Source organism: Aotus nancymaae, unplaced genomic scaffold (assembly GCF_030222135.1).
Source record: "Aotus nancymaae isolate 86718 unplaced genomic scaffold, 86718_ANA_hifiasm-v0.15.2.pri h1tg000006l, whole genome shotgun sequence".
Lineage (NCBI taxonomy): Eukaryota > Metazoa > Chordata > Mammalia > Primates > Aotidae > Aotus > Aotus nancymaae.
In genome coordinates, this window is record NW_026988417.1 from 64,854,709 (window position 1) to 64,877,083 (window position 22,375).

At 36.5% G+C, this 22,375-nt stretch overlaps 1 protein-coding gene across 8 annotated transcripts in view; it reads left to right on the forward strand.

The window, feature by feature from the left end:
- Positions 1-22,375, forward strand: part of SLC4A4 (solute carrier family 4 member 4) — a 495,962-nt gene that overhangs the window by 396,918 nt on the left and 76,669 nt on the right. For all 8 annotated transcript variants that reach the window (XM_012464424.2, XM_064367811.1, XM_012464425.2 and 5 more), the window contains 2 exons: positions 1,042-1,112; positions 11,951-12,142. In XM_012464424.2, coding sequence (XP_012319847.1) covers positions 1,042-1,112; positions 11,951-12,142 — 263 coding nt within the window. The remainder of the gene's footprint in view (positions 1-1,041; positions 1,113-11,950; positions 12,143-22,375) is intronic.

A 22,375-nucleotide genomic window follows, 5' to 3' on the forward strand; every position in this document is an offset into this window, starting at 1 on the left:
TGTTCCTCCCTTATGGATTTCATATTCTAATGTCAGCTATCAAAACCTGTGTGTTTCTTCTTAACGTTTAGGTAGGCAGGACTTGAAGCATGCAAACTAAAAAGGCAAGCTAGTGTCTTAGAGGGATGGGAGTAGGGACCAAATAGTAACTAGCAATTCAGATGTTAAATAAACTATGTGACCCTAAACAAACAAACAAATAAAAACCCTGACGTGTTGTTTTATAATATTTTTATAAATTAGGAATATGCTCTAATAGTTTATTTTATAATACATAAAGCTTCACAAAATAGGAAAAAGGCTTATCTGATAAAAATATTTTACCTATAGAATACTTTTTAAATTCTGTGTTTTAATTTTCAGACACATGCAATTTAAAAAAAGGAACGAAACATTTCCAAGAGGAAGTTTGGGTTAATAAGTTAGGTTCTTCTTCAAGTGCCATTTTAAACCTATAAATGATGCCAAATTGTGTGAAAATAATTGTAAAAATTAGATTAAATATTCATCTCCATTAGTTTTATATTATTTATTTAGTACTTGCTCTTGTTTTCACACATTTTGCAAAGATATCCTTTCTCATACACTGTCAAAATTTCCATAAGTTACAAATTATTTAATTCTTAATTAGTAAAGCTTCAATTTGGGAGATTTTCCTGTACATTCTGAAGCCAGTGATCAACTTATTCAATTATTGACAGCCCTTATTCCACAAGGCAAAATATATTGAGTACTTGTAGTATCAGGGAAGTATTTTTTTTTTTTGAAACCTGAAACAAATTTTTATCCCATCTCCTTAAATATCCTTCATCATTTCTTATCAGATTAGAGCACAGAAGATGTGTCCAAATCTTTGTTTTATCTAGGTGAAAGGTAAACACATTTATAATAAATAAAAATTCATTGTTCCCTTATGTTTTTATTAAGGACCTTTTTTTTTTTTAAACTGTTTAACCCTGCTTTTAAAAATACCTAATTATGCATTTGAGGTTTTCTTCTATTTTATTTTTATAGTATAAAATAATTGTCTTTTGCTTACAGCTAATATCTCAATATCTAATGACACCACACTGGCCCCAGAGCATTGGCCAACTGTTTCTTCTACTGACATGGTAAGTGACTTACTATTTTAAATTACCTTCATACTGACTGTGTCTTGTATACCTGTTTAAAATATTCATAATATATGATGTCTTCTATCATTCAGCAATTCTGGCATGAACACAAATATAATAATCATTGACGGTGGAGGGACAGGAAAGAAAAAGCCACTTTCCTTTGCTCTAGTAGCACTTTTTTTTGCCTTTAAAAAAAAAAAACTGAAGTCAGTATTTACTTCTATAACATGATTTTTAAAACTTCTTAGGAATTCAACTGCCACATCACATTAATTGTAACCTCGAAATATTTTCACAAGGGAAAATGTGAGAAGTTGGAAAATGAGAGCACAGTATCCTCTCTCTGTTTCTCGTATGGTTAAGAATTCTTACTAACCAAATGGTGCTGTGTTTTCTCCACTAAGAGTGATTGTAGCAGGACCTTTCCCCGGTCACTTAGAAAAGACTGTGCCTCTGTCACATGATATCCTTTCCCATGGCTTGTAACCAAGGATCTTTAGGAGACTGGAACTAAGCTTTAAAAATGAGCTGTTTTGCATGGAAGGTCACACACTGGAAGGAGGCTTTTGTGTTGGAGAAAAAGGGGAAAGTGCTGTTTCAGACTTCCAATTGTGCTCCTTCTATGCTGAATATGGAATCTTACCAAAGAATATCAATCTTTCAGTTATAAAGACAGAAGCCATAATACCTTGTATTGATAGAGTGCCCATCTCTCTGGAGACCCGAACATTTCTACAGATATTATGCAGTGAGTGCCCTAACATCCCTTTCAAAGATGATGTTTTCTGTCTTTCCTGGGCAACTTTCATGTGACCTTCCTTTTCGTTTTTATATTCTAGGTTTATATTCTAGGGCTCTCTTGACTACTTTTTTTGCTGTTAAAGTTTTCTCTGACTTTCCTCAAACCTTACCTCTATTTCTTTCATGTTTGATACTGTGTGTGTGAAAAAGTATTTGTACATGTTTTACCACATGCATACAAAAAGGAGTTCAATTTTCAGTCTTTCAACTGGTCAGTTTATTGCCTGAAAGGTCTCGCCTAAGTACAGGAAAAACTACTTCCTTCTAGATTTGAAAAAATTTTATTCAAATTCTTATAGTAAAAATATAATTAATAAACCATAATTTAATAGTATATATTTTAATTAAAATATAGTTAAAAATATAATTAATAAAAAATAAGTTGATTTTCAATAAATATTAATAAAACATCACTTCCACTGACTTAAAAAAAGAGATTAATTTCTAACTTAATTCTTCCTGTAACTAATCAAGGAAAGCATTAAAATTAATGAACTTTTAAGTCCCACCTTTGGGCAAGTCCTGGAAGAGACTTCAGTAATTGATATGTATTAAAACAAGATGTCACAATCAAGTTCATGGAAAAAAAATGGAAGTTCTGATTGACTTCTAGCATGACTATGATAGAAACACAGAGGCATAATATCTAATTAGAGAGCACCTACTAGAGACCACATGTGTTATACATATTTTCATCATTATAGACTTTGATATGTACTATAACTATGAATACAAACTACCAGGGTTAATTATTTTTATTTTATACATGAGAGAAACTGAAGCTCCAGAGGTTTAATAACCTTCTTGCTTTAGCCATATATCAGTAGAACAAAGATTTGAACTGAAGTCTGGATGGTTCCAAGACTGGTGCCATTCCTAGTGTACCATGATGCTTCAATGTATACAAGTGAAAATGTTTACCCTTTCAGTTCCTATAGATGCCCTATATTCCAGGGCAGCAAACCCCTCATGTGTGCATCAATTGCATACCTTAATTAAAATGTTAAGGTGCTATGTTCAACACCTCTAGGGAAATAAGTTAGGGGGAAAAGTGTGTGTGTGTGTGTGTGTGTGTGTGTGTGTGTGGTCATGAAGGACAACTTTTAACCTTCATTTCTCCTTTTTCATTTATGTCAATACCCATGTGTATGCATTGTATATACACACACATATGTGCACACACACATACAGTATAGGTAAATAACTCAGAGATGAGTTTTAAGAGGGAATATGATTTGTTATCATCAATAATAATTATCAATTATTGAGCATCTACTAGGGTCCAGACTCTTCACAGTAATTGTCTATAATTCTCACAACCACTTTATGAGTTATTAGATGTTACCTCTATTTTATAGACAAAACAGAGACTTAGAAATGTTAGCTGACTTTCCAAAGGCCATGTTGCAAGTATATGGTAAAGTGGGGATTTGAACTCAGGGTTTTCTGGCTCTAGAGTCTGCGTTATTTCTATTCTTTCAGGAAGCAGCATAGTATTTCATGTAGAAGAACTTACAGACAGTGAGTTCTTGTGCCAAACTGCCTGGTTTCAAATGCAGGACTCCACTATTTAGCAGGCTGTGGAACCCTCTCAATCCACCTGCAACATTGGGATAGTCATAGTCATTATCTCAAAGGTACTATAAGTGTCAACTTAATAGATAGGCAGGACTTAGCATAGTGGATGGCATGTAGTCATCTCTCAGTCAGTGTTAGGTATTGTTACTGTTCTTTCTAGATATTAGCATTTGATTAGGTCATGCTGCTTGCATAACTCAGAAGCTTAATGGAGAGAGGACATTGGGAACCCCACCTTCTGAGAGGCTACTGAGTCCTCTATCTGCTTGGTCATGCAAGCTGGTTCCATTATCCTGAACCTTTCCTAGGACACACGGTCATCAAGACTTTATTTTCATTTTTTCATTTCAGGCATAATTAGATGGTGAGAGAAGGTGCAGGAAAAGTGACATGCAGCCCCAGAGCCAGGAAGGCTTGCTCTCACAGGCCTGAGTACATCCTGTCAGATGAAGGAAGGTCTTTTCCCTTCAGCTTCACTAGCATGAAGACAAGCTTTCTTTTTCATGGTGGTAGGGATGTGTTTTGGGGGAAAGAGCAGGAGAGAGGGGTATTAAGGCATTTAAACAGAGATTAGAACTCTAGGATTCCTAAACTATATCTCAAGATAAAAAGGCAGGTTTTAAAATTTCCATTTGTTGTTGGAATGGTGTCTTTATTTCTTCTTACTTTCTCTAATTTTTCTATAGATTTCTTGCTTGGTATATCCCTTCAACCTGGAAATCAAATTCCTTAAAAGATTCCTGTAAACCTTTAAGACTAGCCACAGCTTGCTCACACTGTATCTGGATAATGAGCATTAATACCTGTTGGCTTCCAGTTTCCAACTCTCAGAGTGTGAGACACCAGATTTCAAAATCAAATGTCAGTTTCATCTGAGGAAGTAATTGAAAAGATCAGTTAGTATTTTGTTTTTCCACATCAGAGTCCTTTTTTTTTAAATTGAGGCATACTTTAAAATACACAGTTCTGAAGTATTCATTGAAATGAGTTGCGGTAGTTGTATACCCCAGGTAACCACCATCCAAACAAGATATAGAACATTTCTATCATCCCAGAAGGTCCCATAGAATGCTGTATTTTGTTTGATACCCCAGGTTTCTCCTTGGGTGATCTTTCTTTGCCCAAATACTCTGCCCCCTGCCTTCAGAGGGCAGATACCTGAGCTCTTTCCAAAGTGGTTGAATGCTTCGGAAGGGTTTATCTCAGCTCTGTCCCTCTGCCTCCCATCTTAAGAAAGTGGCTTTCTTAAACTTAAGGGAGGCTCCTTGTATCTAAGGGGAAACTCTTTTAGCTTTCCTGTCCAACCTCCAGTCTTGTGTGTATTACCCATGCACTTGGCAAAGACCATGAGAAAGTTTGATGAGTGGATGCAGACTCAGTCTATGCCTGGGACTCCTCTGAATTCTGATCTGTCACCCTGTCTGCATGTAGTCATTAAAAATTCATTAAATAGGCCAGGCGTGGTAGCTCACGCCCATAATCCCAGCACTTTGGGAGGCTGAGGCGGGTGGATCATGAGGTCAAGAGATCAAGACCATCCTGGTCAACATGATGAAACCCTGTCTCTACTAAAAATACAAAAATTAGCTGAGCATGGTGGCGCATGCCTGTAGTCTCAGCTTCTCGGGAGACTGAGGCAGGAGAATTGCTTGAACCCAGGAGGTGGAGGTTGCTGTGAGCTGAGATCGCGCCATTGCATTCCAGCCTGGGTAACAAGAGTGAAACTCAGTCAAAAAAAAAAAAAATCATTAAATAGAAAAATTAGTTGGGTGTGATGGCACACACCTGTAGGATTACAGTGAGCTATGATCATGCCACTGCCCTCCAGACTGGGCAACAGAGTGAGGCTAGGTATTAATATCTTACAAATAAATAATAACATAAAAAATAATTTTAAAAAATTAAATATTTGATCTCTTTCCTCATTGTAATGGTGAGTTTTTTATAACTATGATTTTTTATAGGGTATCTAGCTTTCTTTGGTTGTTAGGATGGGAGTGATGGCCTCTTACAACTTTCTATAATCTTAATCACAAGCAGAACAAACAATTCATCTTGATATTTTATAATGGTACAGACAACTATAACTCAAATGCATGCTGTAGATAAGGTAAGGCTTCAGATTACTGCAGATCTGGCTCACCACTGGGATAGGGGAACTCTAAAAATGTATATCAACAACTTAACCTTAAGGCTTTTATTAGTGGTGTCACTCTCATTAATATTTTTAAAAGCATATATTTTACCAGTCGATACTCAAAGAGGGTACAGCAGGTCCTCAGATAACACTGTTTCATTATAATGTTGATGACAAAAAGACATTGATTCTCAGGCTGCTGCTTGTGTGGAGTTTGCATGTTCTCATGTCCGAATGGGTTTTCACTAGGTACTCTGAGTTCCTTCCACATCCAAAAGACATGCATATTAGCTTCATTGGCCTGTCTAATTTCCCAGTCAGACTGAGGGTGGGTATGTCTATGTATACACCCTGAGATAAGATGGTGTCCTGTCTAGGGATAGTTCCTGTCTTGTACCCTGAGCGGCTGGGATAGGCTTTGGCCACTCACAACCCTGAACTGGAATGATAATAATTATCATTATTATCATTACTTGTTTTATTAACATAATTATCATTACTTATTTTATTAATCTTTCTTAAATATATGTATAGCTTACATTTATTAATAATTACATTTATTAATAATAAAACATTACTTGTTTTATTAATCTTTCTTAAATGTATGTATAGCTTACATTTATTTTAACATTTTAACATTTAATATTAGAAATAGTTTTGGTCTTTATTTACAAGTTTGGTGATTTTTTGTGACCAGGAGTATGCCCTAGGGACTCAATTCTTGTTTATAGTGATTAGCCTATGGTAAAATTGGTGCAGTTATACATCATTTTACTTAAAGTTGCAGTTTCCATTAACCTATTGATGACATTAAGTGAGGATCTATGGTAATACAGCACCATTAATTATTATTTTTATTATATTATCCAGAGATGCTATTAATCATGGGACTAAGAACCTTCATGATGATTCTAGGAATTAACACTCATTTTCATGGGAAATGGAATGTCATGTTAATCTTGTGCAAAGCATCCTTGTGATCTTCTCCCACTGAGATAGTCAAGTGTAAAAACCATTCTGTCCTTAAACCTCCTTGAAGATCACATGTTCTTACTTTTAAAAGTATTACAGAAAATTTTAAATATGCACTAAAACAGAATAGTGCAGTGAAGCCCCATATATGCATCACCTAGCCTCAATGGCTTTGAACATTTTGTCCATCCTGTCTCATATATCCCCCACTTTTTCCTTTAGGTAGGATACTATGGTCTTTTAAATTTTAAAATAAATCTTGTGGTATACATTCTACTTTTAAGAATTGCAAGCAGGTCCACTCAGTTTAACAGGGTAATTCTCTTGAAAAAGGTATCTCAAAAATAGATTGAAATCTCTTTTAATGAGATTCGCCACAGCAAAGATCCTCAGCAACTTGATCTCATTTTCTTTAAATCTTTTCCGCTAATACCCGTTTACCTAAACAATCTGCTTCAGCCCATCTGGTCTATTCACTGTTAGATCCTCCACAAAGGTGAGCATTCAGTAAGTCTTTAAAACTGAATGAAGCTTTGTATGTCCCCATATCGGCATCTTTGCTCACGATGTCTCTTTCTAATGCTTTACCTCCTTTTTGCTGCCAATGCAGAAAGAAATACACACCTGTTTGTTACATTTATTCTTTTTTGTTACTCTCACTGTCATCTCTTTCAGTTTTGCTGTTCTTCTACTGTTACTCCTGCTGCCTTTTGAATATGAGAGTTCTGCAAAAACCAATCCTTCGTTTAGGGCTTAGTTTAAATTTTATTTTCTCTGTACTCAATGAAGATGATTATTCCCTCTTCAGATCATCTGGTGTTCATACCACTCATTTAGATACTTTCCTTAACTGGCTTATATTATTAAATATTTAAGTGAACATATCTTATTTCTCTAGGGAAAGTTTTAAAAGTTGTTTTATTATTGTTATTGCACCTGTAAATGTTACAGTAGTTCATTCATGCAGTCGGGTTGCAGTGCATTTTCTATTTTCTTGTGGCCTTATTTTTCTACTTTGTAGATGTGACTGTTACTCCAAATATTCTATATCTAATTGAAATAGTATTACCAGATTTAGCAAACAAATATAAATCGTGCCCAGTTACAGGTGAGTTTTAAATAAATATTGAACAATTTTTAGTATAAATATGTCCTAAGTGTTACATACGAAACACTTGTACTGAAAATATTATTTATTGTTTAGCTGAAATCCAAATGTAACTGGGCATCCTACATTTTACTCAGCAACTCTAAATTGAAAGTTTATTTTAATTTAATTTTGTCCTCCAAATAAAAAGAGTAGATAAATTGGGAGATATCTTCTTTGAATATGTTATATATTCCAGACCTGATGAGAGATTTTATTTGTTCAACAATGATTTCTTCAGTGCCTAATGTATCCCAAATTCAATTCTGCTGCTGTTGTGCTCTGCTTTTTTTTTTTTTTTCCCTATTGATGCACAGTCCCTTTGGTCCTCAGGCAAAATGTAAATTTATCATTTTTAGCTTTTATCCATCCTCAGTCCAAACAGTTACTAAGTCCTGGTCCATTTCTCTCTCTCTCTCATTTCCTTTCTCCATTCTTACATTTCCCATCACTCTATTTTCCTTTTCATTCCCATAACCAGATTATTTCTCATCCACTATAAACACCTTAAAAGTTTTTGCTAACCCCAAAGAACTTGCCTTAACCTTGCAATTCACATATTCTAACCTATTCTTTTGTTGCTGTATTTCTTGAAAAAAATAGTCTGTAATTGCTGTTGCAATTTTTTCACTCCCACGCATTTCTCAGCTCATTGTACTTCTTTTACCCATCACTCTGATGACTTTTTCATAGTGTTTTGTGGTATCTTCACTTCCATTGTGGATACCCTAGATGTTTTATACTCTTTTATTCCTGCACATTTTTCCCTTGTAGTTTTATTGTCTTCTTACTCCAGTTATCAGCACTTTGCAGATGACTCCTAAGTAGATGTCGCTACACTTGACATTTCTTCTAGATCCAGGTCTCAGATCCACTAGATAGCCCTCTGAATATTTCCAAACTTTACAACACTGAATATTGAGGGAAGCTGTAATAAATTGTAATAAAACATTACAAGCATCATAAGGAAAAGAGATAATGTGCTAAGAGAATTCAAACAGGCAGAGAGGACTTCTGAGATTATGTTCCCATTTGTCTCTTTGTTTTTTTTCAGAGACAGGATCTTGCTCTGTTGCCCAGCCTGGTGTATAGTGGCACAATCATGGCTCACTGTAACATCAAACTCCTGGGCTCAAGTGATCCTCCTGCCTTAGTCTCCAGAGTAGCTAGGACCACAGGCATGTACCACTGAGCCTGGCTAATTAAAAAAAAAATTAATAGAGATGAGGTTTTGCTATGCTGCCCAGGCTAGTCTCAAATTCCTGGTTTCAAGTGATCCTCTTGCCTTGGCTTCCCTAAGTGCTGGGATTACAGGTGTGAGCCACCATGCCAGGACTGTCTTGTTCTTAAAGTTCTGATTTAACCATTTAAACAATGTGTATAGAAATTTGCATAGGAAATAAAGATAAAAACCATAGAGAAGTGAGAATCACTTGTAAGTGCTAAAGGACAGTAGCAGTTAGATGAGTTAAGCATCTCTTGCGTTAAGCCCAGAGGAGATAATCATGGCTTAAACATGGGTGGTAGCAGTGGTTGTGGGTTAGTTTGTTCATGAAATGGACGCTGCCTGAAGTTTTATGGAATTAATCTTCATTGACATCAGCTTATATGGAATAAAAACACTAAAATAATACAGATAATATAGATGTCTTTTCAGTGATATCTAAATAGAATTATTTATTAGCTAGAATTTAAGTTTTATGGGAGTAGGGAACTTTGTATTCTGAAATGCCAAATATGCTGAGATATATGCATGCCATCCACAATATTTATATTGAAGTCCTTAATGATAGGTGTATTTGGAGACTCAAGTTTCTGGATAATGATACAAAGAATAATTTGAGGCTTACAAAATACTGATCATTTGGCATTTTAAGTTGATATGAGCAAGAAAACATGTCTGTCATTTCATGGACATCTGTATAGTCTTCACCTCAACCTGAAGCTCTGTAAAAAAATCAATGGAACTTCCTGTCAGGATTGCTTTAATACAACTTATCTGTGGGCAACTCTAGTTATAGAGAAGAATTCTGCTGGTATTAAAGTGCTGAAGTGAAATTATGTTAAATTTTTGCTGACTTTAAAACAAAGAAACCTGTTAGCTGTTATGACCTCTAAACTTTAAATGTATGTTACTGTAAACGTTCATATGCAGAAATCTCAAAAACAAAATTAGATACGGTTAATCGCCTTTCAGAAGCAGAGTTTGATAAAAGCAAGTATGCAGTTCAGCTGTTTACAAGTTGAAGCTTCTATAGGAAAGTGTTTCAGGGAAAGATATAAAGTTTGTTTTACATTGACTTATGTAAGCACTTTACCTTTTGAGCTCTATAAAAAAGTAAACTCTTTCTGGCGAGAGATTCTTCTTTTATGACTGTATTACTCATACAACGAGAATTCACTGAATAGTAAAAGACATTGATGATGTGTTTGATGTGAGGTAGAAGTCTGTCTGCAAATGACAGGAGAAATTTATCTTTCTATATTTATTTGCAAGGTGTTTTCAAATAACTTCTGATAGCATATGACATACCCATTAGCCCTGGATCTAAGAGGAGTAAGTTATGGGTATTTAGAATGTTTCTAAGCTGAGACACCCAGTCCCTTCCATCCAACCACATTGGCATCCATTTAGATAGGTAAGATTTTGAAAATCCCCAAGAAAGAGCCAGATTGTCACAGTATGTAAGAAAGTGTTACTGTATAGCAAAAGAAACTTAGTTAAAGAGTATTTAAGAAGATTCAAATGTCAGTATAAGGAAGATCTGTGTAGAAGTTTTATTAAGCATGGGAATGAGCAACGAGGAGACTGCTCATCACATAAAATGTTCAAGCAGAGAATGAATTTTCATCTTTCAGGACTATTGAATACTAGAGGTGAGAAATCTGATTAAATTATTTCTTCCAAACTCTGATATTTTAGAAAAAGTTTCTTAGGCTTAGAGGCCATTAACTCTTGGTCGACTAGTAATTTAAGTAAGTCGGCTGTTTTAGAAGCAGATTCAGATACAGAGATTTTGGGTGACTTGACTTTATTGAGACAGTGGTCTCAATAAAAACAGATTGAGAGAAGCAGGATAAGACAGGGAAGGAGTTAAACAAGGAGATGTGGTTTCAGCTGAGTTTCACTTCAGCCTGATCCCATGGGGAACTCTGAAGCATAAATTGTGCGTAGAGTTTCTCTCACCTGGAGACAAAGCGACCATAGTTTTAAATTCCGGTTAGTATTGGTCAGTAATCAGCTATGGGAGGGCACTATATTGCAGGTGAGGTGGCTCTTAAATGGCTAATGCCAGTTCTCTAGAGAAGAAGACAGCTGTAAACTAAGAGCAGCTAATACTCAGAGCAGCTGGGGAATGGGTGTGCTTGCCCTATCTACGATGCTAACAAAAGGATTCTCCTCTGTATTAGAAACAAAAAATAGGAACAGGAATGAGCAGCTAGAGAGAAGCACAGCACTGACTCCACGGCAGCCATATATGAAAACTGACCATATGTTTGATGCCATGTAACATGGAGATGGATATTCTATACCTAACTACACAGCCTTAAAGGCATCATGCTTACAGAGCTGACCTAGAGTCAAGAAGAAAAAAAATCTCTACTGTATTAGAATGTGCAATTGAAAAAGCAGGGAACATCCACATTTTTATAGTTTAATTGCTTAAATCACTGGTCTCTAGTTATTTAGAAAAGAAATACAGTACTTGTGAAAGTGCTCAGTGAGTAGTTAACCTATTGCAATTTTTAGAGCGTTAACCATAGGGCCCTCAGGTAGAGGCATAAGAAGCTGTGCCTTACAATGGTAAGTACTTTTTGAAAAAGAAAAGTGTAAAGAGTCTTACATTTTGAGACTTAGAATATTAATGTGTCTCATTTTACTCTCAGAAAGGCTGGCAGGAAAGAAGTACTTTATGGTGGTTTATTTCTGTTAAACAAGTGGGCATTTTAAGGCTGTTGCCCAAACTAGGTAACAAATTGCATCATTCTCATTGTATTTTCAATAATTGCCACCCTCTTGACCCATCTTACCTGTTATTCCATTAACACCTCATCAAGTTTCAACCCCCCAGTGCTTATTTTCAGACTGTTTTACAGAAACTTTTAGTATAATTCCTATATAGCCCGTCAGGTATCAAAGGCTGCTTTTTGTATGTCAGTGTTGTCTAGAAAAATTTTAATGTTTTTCTTCTTCAGCACCATAATACTACTGTTGACTGGGCATTTTTGTCGAAGAAGGAGTGTTCAAAATACGGAGGAACAGTGGTGGGGAACAACTGTAATTTTGTTCCTGATATCACACTCATGTCTTTTATCCTCTTCTTGGGAACCTACACTTCTTCGATGGCTCTGAAAAAATTCAAAACTAGTCGCTATTTTCCAACCACAGTAAGTACCTCAGCTTTAAATCACTTTCATTGGATTTACACTGTATCAACAATAATACAACTTTATAAGGTGAAAAAGGCACCTGTAATTCAACCTGTCCAATATAATTTTGTGCATTTTAATAATTATACTTCAATCTTTGTTCACGTGCATTCTTACTAACATAAGTGTAGTCAAGCTTTAGGAAAACCTTCCAAAGATTTGCTCACATAATTCTGTCATATATCTCTCATAATTCAGAATGTGCTAAAAGGAAAAAATATGAGATTAATTCTATCTAAAAAATGCATGAATGAAGAAAAAGACCTTTTAAATTCATAGTGTTTAAGTATATAATCAAAAACTCTTCATGTTAATCAGGAATTTCCATGTTGTAGAATTTCTTCAGCAGCTGTACATGTGAGTATTTTAGTACTTGAATTATGGGCTGTGGGAGTAAATTTAAATTGTGTTGTTACACAAGTACTGGTATAAGATACGACTGTCACATGAGCCAAACTTCCCTTCCCATAATGATGAATGCCATAGTACAGAGAAACAGATAATTAAACTGAGTTGTGCAAACATCCTGTCTCCCATTAAAATGCTTGAGTGAGCTTAGTCAAAACTGTGGGTTCATGGAGACGCTACAAGATAAGACCAACATTTAGTTAATGGCATTTTGGTTTTTTGCCTGCAGAATCAAACTGAAATAATCCTTTGCTTTACAGTTCAGTTCTTAGTGTTTAGGATGTCAGTATTTCTTAGGCAATCTTGATTACACCTGATTTATATCAGTGACCTGCTCTATACAGCTGACATCTCATGAAATAGCTCTTCTTGCATTTTGTGTAAAAGGCATGGAAAAATTTTAGAATATGAGATACATTTGATGAAATTCCTTTTTCTAATTCTTAGGAAATGAAAATATATTTACTTTCACGTAGAAAATTTTTGACTCTCTGATCCTTCTTATAAAATTGTAAAGAAACAGGAGGGTTGATAATGAAATGTCTAGAACTAGATAGCCCAAGGAATGAAAAATTTCCACAAAGTGAAATGTAGAAAGAAGCATTCACCTTAGTTTGCTTAACATGGGCATTACAAGCTGGTGATCCACAGGCAGAAAGAATTCAACCCACAGCCATTCTTTGTTTGGCCTACACACACACACTCTGTCTCTCTCTCTCTCTCTCTCTCTTTTACTTGAGGCTTTTGGTAGAATCTGTACTTTGCCAGTAGTTATTTTTTCAACTCTCTATTGTCTAATACTTGGCTGTTTCACCCATTCAGATTAACTGCCTGTTCTTAAAGACACTGGGAAATGTGCTTTCTTGATATACCTCTTCTACTGTATGAGTTTTGTGTATTACAGATTCCTGGGTAAAAATCTTTGAGGACAATTTTTTGTTATCTATTGAGGTTTTTCCTTATTAATTATTAATTTATTGGGAATCTTGGTTTTTGTTTGTTTGTATTTTTGGCTTATACTTTGTAAATCATTACCACCTGACAAAGTCTGATATAATTTAAGTATAGTAAGTGGAAAAGGGGAAAATTTATGAAGTACTTAATAAGTCATAATTTGCAAAATAAACTAGTTTCAACCTTGAGATGAATGGGGATCCTTTTCCTAAGTTTTAAAATCTTAACTGAGAAAAAATAATTGTAAACTATATATTTCTGTAGTACAATGTGACATATGTATGTGTTGCAGAATGATTAAATCAAGCTAATTAACATATCCATAACCTCACATACTTATCATCATTTTTTGTGAGGAGAACATTTAAAACCTACTCTTTTAGCAATTTTAAAATACACAACACGTTATTATTAGCTACAGTCATCATGCTGTGCAATGGATCTCAAAGACTTATTCCTCTTGTTTGATACTTTGTACCCTTTGACCAATATCCTCCCATTCCCCACCTCCAGTAGGCACCATTCTACTGTCTACTTATATGAGTATGACTTTTTAGGTTTCACGTATAACTGAGATCATGTAGTATTTGTCTTTCTGTGTTTGGCTTATTTCACTTCATATAATGTCCCCCATTGCTAATGACATATTTTCCTTTGTTTTAAGGCTGGAGAGTATTCCATTGTTTATATGTTCCACATTTTCTTTTTCATCTATTGATGAAAACTTAGGTTGATTCTGATCTTAACTATTGTGAATAATGCTACAAAGAACATGAGAGTGTTGATATCTCTTTGAGATCATGATTTCATTTCTTTTAGATATATACACAGAAGTAGGGTTACTGAATCATATAGTAGTTCTGGTTTTTATTTTAGGGGGAAATGTCCATACCGTTTTCTGTAATGGCTGTTCTAATTTACATTCCCACCAACAGTGTACAAGGGTTACCTTTTCTCCACATCATCACCAACACTTATCTTTTATCTTTTTGATAATAACCATCCCAACAGGTGTGAGGTCATATCTCATTGTGGATTTAATTTGTACCTCCCTGATACTTAATGATGTTGAGCATTTTTTTCATATATCTGTTGGCCATTTATGTATCCTCTTTTGCAAAACATCTATTCAGGTCCTCTATTAGGTGAGTTTTTTGTTTTTTTTACTATTGAGTTGTTTGAGTTCCTTATATATTTTGCATATTAACCCCTTATCGGATGTATGATTTGCACATATGTTCTCCCATTCCACAGTTTGCCTCTTCACTCTGTTGATTATTTTCTTTGCTGTTCAGAAACATTTTAGTTTGATGCAATCCTGTTTGTCTATATTTGGTTTTGTCGTCAGAAAATAACCTTATGTTGAGGTGTCATGTTAGGTTATTTGATAATAAGAATAATCTTTGCCCAGACTAATGTCATGGAGCTTTTCCTTTATGTTTTCTTGTAATAGTTTTACAGTTTCAGGTCTTATATTTAAATATTTAATCCATTTTGAATTGATAATTGTATATGGTATGAGATGAGAGTCCAATTCCATTCTTCTGCCCGTGGATATCTAGTCTTCCTAGCACCATGTATTGAAGAGACTACTGTTACCCCATTGTATGTTCTTGGCATCTTTGTTGGAAATCAGTTGGCCATAAATGCATGGATTTATTCCTGGACTCTTATTCTATCCCATTGGTCTACATGTCTGTTTTTCTGCCAGTACCATGCTATTTTGATTACTATAGGTTTGTAGTAGATTTTGAAATAAGGTAGTGTGATGCTTCCAGCTTTGTTCTTTTTGGTCAAGATTGGTTTGGCTTTTTGGGGTCTTTTGTGATTTGATACAAATTTTAGGATTATTTTTTCTATTTCTATAAAAAATATTAGAATTTGGATAGGGTTTGGTTTGAATCCACAGATTGGTTTGGTAGTATGGACTTTTTAATAACACCACTTCTTCAAATTCATGAATACAGGGTATCTTTCCATTTACTCATGTCTTCTTCAATATCTTTCACCAATTCTTTATAATTTTCAAAGTAGAGCACATTCATCTCCCTGGATAAATTTATTCTTTTTTTTGTTTGTTTTTTAAGTGTCCTTTAGGTTCTGGGGTACATGTGAAGATCATGCAGGATTGTTGCATAGGTACACACATGGCAATGTGGTTTGCTGCCTCCATCCCCCTGTCACCTACAACTGGCATTTCTCCCCATGTTATCCCTCCCTGACCTCCTCACCCACCCGCTTTCCCTCCCTTAGCCTGCCACAACAGACTCCAGTGTGTGATGCTCCCTTCCCTGTGTCCTTGTGTTCTCATTGTTCAACACCCACTTATGAGTGAAGTGTTTGATTTTCTGTTCTTGTGTCAGTTTGCTGAGAATTATGATTTCCAGATTCATCTATGTCCCTACAAAGGACACAAACTCATCATTTTTTATGGCTGCATAGTATTCCATGGTGTATATGTGCCACATTTTCCTTGTCCAGTCTATCGTCGATGGGCATTTGGGTTGGTTCCAGGTCTTTGCTATTGTAAACAGTGCCACAGTGAACATACATGTGCATGTGTCCTTATAGTAGAATGATTTATAATCCTTTGGATATATACCCAGTAATGAGATTGCTAGGTCAAATGGAATTTCTATTTCTAGGTCCTTGAGGAAGCACCACACTGTCTTCCACAATGGTTGAACTAGTTTACACTCCCACCAACAATGTTCCTATTTCTCCACATCCTTTCCAGCATCTGTTGTCTCCAGATTTTTTAATGATCACCATTCTAATTGATGTGAGGTGGTATCTCAATGTGGTTTTGATTTGCATTTCTCTAATAATCAGTGATGATCAGCATTTTTTCATATGTTTGTTGGCCTCATATATGTCTTCTTTTGTAAAGTGTCTGTTCATATCCTTCACCCACTTTTGAATGGGTTTGTTTGTTTTTTCTTGTAAATCTGTTTTAGTTTTTTATAGATTCTGGATGTTAGCCCTTTGTCAGATGGGTAGATTGCAAAAATGTTTTCCCATTCCGTTGGTTGCCAGTTCACTCTAATGATTGTTTCTTTTGCTGTACAGAAGCTCTGGAGTTTCATTAGGTCTCATTTGTCTATTTTGGCTTTTGTTGCCAATGCTTTTGGTGTTTTAGTTATGAAGTCCTTGCCTATGCCTATGTCTTGAATGGTTTTGCCTAGGTTTTCTTCTAGGGTTTTTATGGTGTTAGGTCTTACACTTAAGCCTTTAATCCATCTGGAGTTAATTTTAGTGTAAGGTGTCAGGAAGGTGTCCCATTTCTGCTTTCTACACATGGTAAGCCAGTTTTCTGAACACCATTTATTAAACAGGGAATCCTTTCCTCATTGCTTGTTTTCCTCAGGTTTGTCAAAGATCAGATGGTTGTAGATGTGTGGCATTGCCTCCAGGACCTCTGTTCTGTTCCATTGGTCTATATCTCTGTTTTGGTACCAGTACCATGCTGTTTTGATTACTGTAGCCTTGTAGTATAGTTTGAAATCAGGTAGTGTGATGCCTCCGGCTTTGTTCTTTATACTTAGGACTGTCTTGGCTATGCAGGTTCTCTTTTGGTTCCATATGAAGTTTAAGGTGTTTTTTTCCAGTTCTGTGAAGAAGGTCATTAGTAGCTTGATGAGGATAGCATTGAATCTATAAATTACTTTGGGCAGTATGGCCATTTTCACGATATTGATTCTTCCTATCCATGAGCATGGAATGTTTCTCCATCTGTTTGTGTCCTCTCTTTATTTCCTTGAGCAGTGGTTTGTAGTTCTTCTTGAAGAGGTCCTTTATATCCTGTCTTAATTGTGTTCCTAGGTATTTTATTCTCTTTGTAGCAATTGTGAATGGGAGTTTGCTCATGATTTGGCTCTCTGTTAGTCTGTTATTGGTGTATAGGAATGCTTGTGATTTTTGCGCATTGATTTTGTATCCTGAGACTTTGCTGAAGTTGCTTATCAGTTTCAGGAGATTTTGGGCTGAGATGATAGGGTCTTCTAAATAAACAATCATGTCATCTGCAAATAGAGACAATTTGACTTCCTCCTGTCCTAATCTAATACCCTTTATTTTTTTTCTCGCCTAATTGCTCTGGCTAGAACTTCCAGTACTATATTGAATAGGAGTGGTGAGAGAGGGCATCCCTGTCTAGTGCCAGATTTCAAAGAGAATGCTTCCAGTTTTTTCCCATTCAGTATGATATTGGCTGTGGGTTTGTTGTAAATAGCTTTTATTATTTTGAGATACATTCCTTCGATACCTAGTTTATTGAGTGTTTTTAGCTTAAAGGGCTGTTGAATTTTGTTGAAGGCCTTCTCTGCATCTATTGAGATAATCACGTGGTTTTTGTCTTTGGTTCTGTTTATGTGGTGAATTACGTTTATAGACTTGCATCTGTTGAACCAGCCTTGCATCCCTGGGGTGAAGCCTACTTGATCATTATGGATAAACTTTTTGATGTGCTGTTGCAGTCGGTTTGCAAGTATTTTATTGAAGATTTTTGCATCAATGTTCATCATGGATATTGGCCTGAAGTTTTCTTTTTTTGTTGAGTCTCTGCCGGGTTTTGGTATCAGGATGATGTTGGTCTCATAAAATGATTTGGGAAGGATTCCCTCCTTTGTGGATTGTTTGCAATAGTTTCAGAAGGCATGGTACCAGCTGCTCTTTGTACATCTGGTAGAATTCAGCTGTGAACCCATCTGGACCTGGGCTTTTTTTGGTTGGTAGGCTATTAATTGCTGCGTCAACTTCAGCCCTTGTTATTGGTCTGTTCAAAGTTTCAATTCGTCCTGGTTTAGGATTGGGAGGGTGCAAGTGTCCAGGAATTTATCCATTTCTTCCAGGCTTACTGGTTTATGCGCATAGAGTTGTTTGTAGTAATCTCTGATGGTAGTTTGTATTTCTGTGGAATTGGTAGTGATGTCCCCTTTTTAATATTTTATTGCATCCATTTGATTCTTCTCCTTTTTCTTTTTTGTTAATCTGGCTAGCAGTCTGTCTATTTTGTTGGTCTTTTCAAAAAAACCAGCTCCTGAATTTATTGATTTTTTTGAGGTGTGTTTTTTGTGTTTCTGTCTCCTTCAGTTCTGCTCTGATCTTAGTTATTTCTTGTCTTCTGCTAGCTTTTGAGTTTTTTTGATGTTGCTCCTCTAGCTCTTTCAATTTTGACAATAGGGTGTTGATTTTAGATCTTTCCTTCCTTTCATATGGGCATTTATTGCTATAAATTTCCCTCTAGACACTGCTTTAAATGTGTCCCAGAGATTCTGGTACATGTGTCTTTATTCTTGTATGTTTCAAAGAACATCTTTATTTCTGCCTTCATTTCATTGTTTATCCAGTCGACATTCAGGAGCAAGTTGTTCAGTTTCCATGAAGTTGTGTGGTTCTGAGTTAGTTTCTGAATTCTGAGTTCTAATTTGATTGCCCTGTGGTCTGAGAGACTGTTGATGATTTCCATTCTTTTGTGTTTGCCGAGGAGTGATTTACTTCCAATTATGTGGTCAATTTTAGAGTAGGTGCAATGCAATGCTGAGAAGAATGTATATTCTGTGGATTTGGGGTGGAGATTTCTGTAGACATCTGTTAGGTCCACTTGGTCCGGTTCTGAGTTCAAGTGCTGGATATCTTTGTTAATTTTCTGTCTCGTTGATCTAATATTGACAGTGGAGTGTTAAAGTCTCCCACTATTATTGTGTGGGAGTCCAAGTCTCTTTGTTGGTCATTAAGAATTTGCTTTATGTACCTGGGTGCTCCTGTATTGGGTGTGTATATGTTTAGGATCATTAGCTCTTCTTGATGCATTGATCCTTTTACCATTATGCAATGCCCTTCTTTGTCTATTTTGATCTTTGTTGGTTTAAAGTCTATTTTATCAGAGACTAGGATTGCAGCTCCTGCTTTTTTTTTTTTCCTCTCCATTAGCTTGACAAATTTTCCTTTATCCCTTTATTTTTAGCCTATGTGTGTCCTTGCATGTGAGATGGGTTTCCTGAATACAGCACACTGATGAGTCTTGAATTTTTATCCAATTTTCCAGTCTATGTCTTTTGATTGGGACATTTAGCCCATTTACATTTATGGTTAATATTGTTATGTGTGAATTTGATCCTGCCATTTTGATGCTAGCCGGCTGTTTTGCCCATTAGTTGATGCATTTTTTTCATTATGTAGATGGTCTTTACCATTTGGTATGTTTTTGGAGTGGCTGGTACTAGTTGTTCCTTTCCTTGTTTAGTGCTTCTTTCAGCAGCTCTTGTAAGGCAGGCCTGGTGGTGGTGAAATCTCTCAGTAATTGCTGGTACATAAAGGATTTTATTTCTTCTTCACTTAGGAAACTTAGTTTGGCTGGATATGAAATTCTAGGTTGAAAGTTCTTTCTTTAAGGTTGTTGAATATTGGACCCCACTCTCTTCTGGTTTGTAGGGTTTCTACCAAGAGATCTGCTGTGAGTCTGATGGGCTTTCCTTTGTGGGTAACCCAATCTTTCTCTCTGGCTGCCCTTTGCATTTTTTCCTTCATTTCAACCCTGGTGAATCTGACAATTATGTGTCTTGGGGTTGCTCTTCTTGAAGAATATCTTTGTGGTGTTCTCTGTATTTCTTGGACTTGTATGGTGGCCTGCCTTGGTAGGTTGGGGAAGTTTTCCTGGATAATATCCTGAAGAGTGTTTTTCAGCTTGGATTCATTCTCTCTGTCACATTCAGGTACACCTATCAAAGGTAGATTAGGTCTTTTCACATAATCCCATATTTCTTGGAAGCTTTGTTTATTTCTTTTCACTCTTTTTTCTCTATTCTTGCCTTCTTGTTTTATTTCATTGAGTTGATCTTCGGTCTCTGATATCCTTTCTTCTGCTTGGTCAATTTGGCTGTTGAAACTTGTGTATGCTTTGCGAGTTCTCATGCTGTGTTTTTCAGCTCCATCAAGTCATTTATAGTCTTCTCTAAGCTGTTTATTCTAGTTAGCATCTCATCTAACCTTTTTTCAAGGTTCTTAGTTTCTTTGCATTGGGTTATCACATGTTCTTTTAGCTCTGAGAAGATTGTTGTTACTCACCTTCTGAAGCCTGTTTCTGTCAGTTCATCAAACTCGTTCTCCATCCATCTTTGATCCCTAGCTGGGGAGGAGTTGTGATTCCTTGGAGGAGGAGAGGCATTCTGGTTTTTATTTTCATCCTTTTTGCACTGGTTTATTCCCATCTTAGTGGCTTTATCTACCTGTGGTCTTTGTAGTTGGTGATTTTTGAATGGGATCTCTGAGTGGACATCCTTTTTGTTGATGTTGAAGCTGTTTCTTTCTGTTTCTTAGTTTTCCTTCTAACAGTCAGGCCCCTCTGGTGCAGGACTGCTGGAGGTCCACTCCAGACCCTGCTTGCCTGGGCATCACCCATGGGGGCTGCAGAACAGTAAGGGTTGCTGCTGGTTTTTTCTTCTGTTATCTTCATCCCAGAAGGGTACCCACCAGATGTAGGCCTGAGCTCTCCTTTATGAGGTGTCTCTTTGGGTATACGGGGGTCGGGGAGCTGCTTGAGGAGACAGTCTGTCCCTTATAGGAGCTCAAGTGCTGTGCTGGGAGCCCCATTGTTCTGTGCAGAGCTGCTGGGCAGGTTCCTTTAAGTCTGCTGCAGTGGAACTCATAACTGCCTCTTTTCCCAGGTGCTCTGACCTGGTAAGGTCGGCTTTATTTGTAAGTTCCTGACATGCTGCTGCCTTTTTTCAGAGATGCCCTGCCCCACACAGAGTAGTCTAGTCACAGTCTGCCAGCAGAGGTGTTGCTGAGCTGCTGCAGGCTCTGCCCAGCTACTGTGTGAACTGCCGTGGTATTGGTAGACTGCCTTGGTAGCGGCGGATGCCCTTCCCCCTACTAATCTGGACTGTCTCGGGTCCAGCTGCCCTTGCTGTGAAACTCTCAATCCAGGGCATTTCATATTGCTTGTTTTGTTGGGGTGGTACCTGCCAAGCCAGATCACCTGATTCTCTGTCTCAGCCCCCTCCCTTTCAGTTGAATGGGCAGCTCTGTCTCCCAGGTGTTCCAGGCACCAGTTGAAGCAGCCACCCAGATTTGTTTTGAGTTTCTGTGCGCCAACCCGCAGCACTGGCTGAAACCACTGTGCTGAAAACTCTTGGTGCTTTTCAGCCCGGGAATCACCTGGTCTGTAGGCAGTGAAAACTTGTTTGGAAATACAGTGAGTACTCACCCTCTGCATTGTTCTTGCTGGGAACTGCACTTCAGAGCTGTTCCTATTCAGGCATCTTGGATCCTCTCCCCCTAAATTTATTCTTAAGTATTCTTTGTAGATATTGTAAGTGGGATTGTGATTTCTTTTTCAGTTAAGTTGTTGTTGGTCTATAGAAACATGACCAAATTGTATGTTGATTTTATATTCTGCAACTTTACTGAATTTGTTTATTCTGAAATATGCTTTGGTGGAGTCTTTATGTAAGGTCATGTTGTCTGCCAACAGAGACAATTTAACTTCTTGCTTTCCTTCCTTTCATATGTTGTATGTGTCTAAAAATTTACCCATTTCTTCTAGGTCATTTAATTGGTTGTTGTATAATTGTTCATAAGTGTCTCTTAGGGTTTTTTTTTTTTTAAATTTCCTTGTTATCAGGTATAGTGTCTCTTTTTAATCATGAATTTATTTATTTCAGTCTTCTTTCTTTTTTTTAGTCTAGCTGTTGGATTGTTGTTTTGCTTATCATATTTTATTTTATTTTATTTTTGAGATGGAGTCTTGCTCTGTCATCCAGCCTGGAGAGCAGTGGTGCCATCTTGGCTCACTGCAACCTTGGCCTCCTGGGTTCGAGGGATTATGGT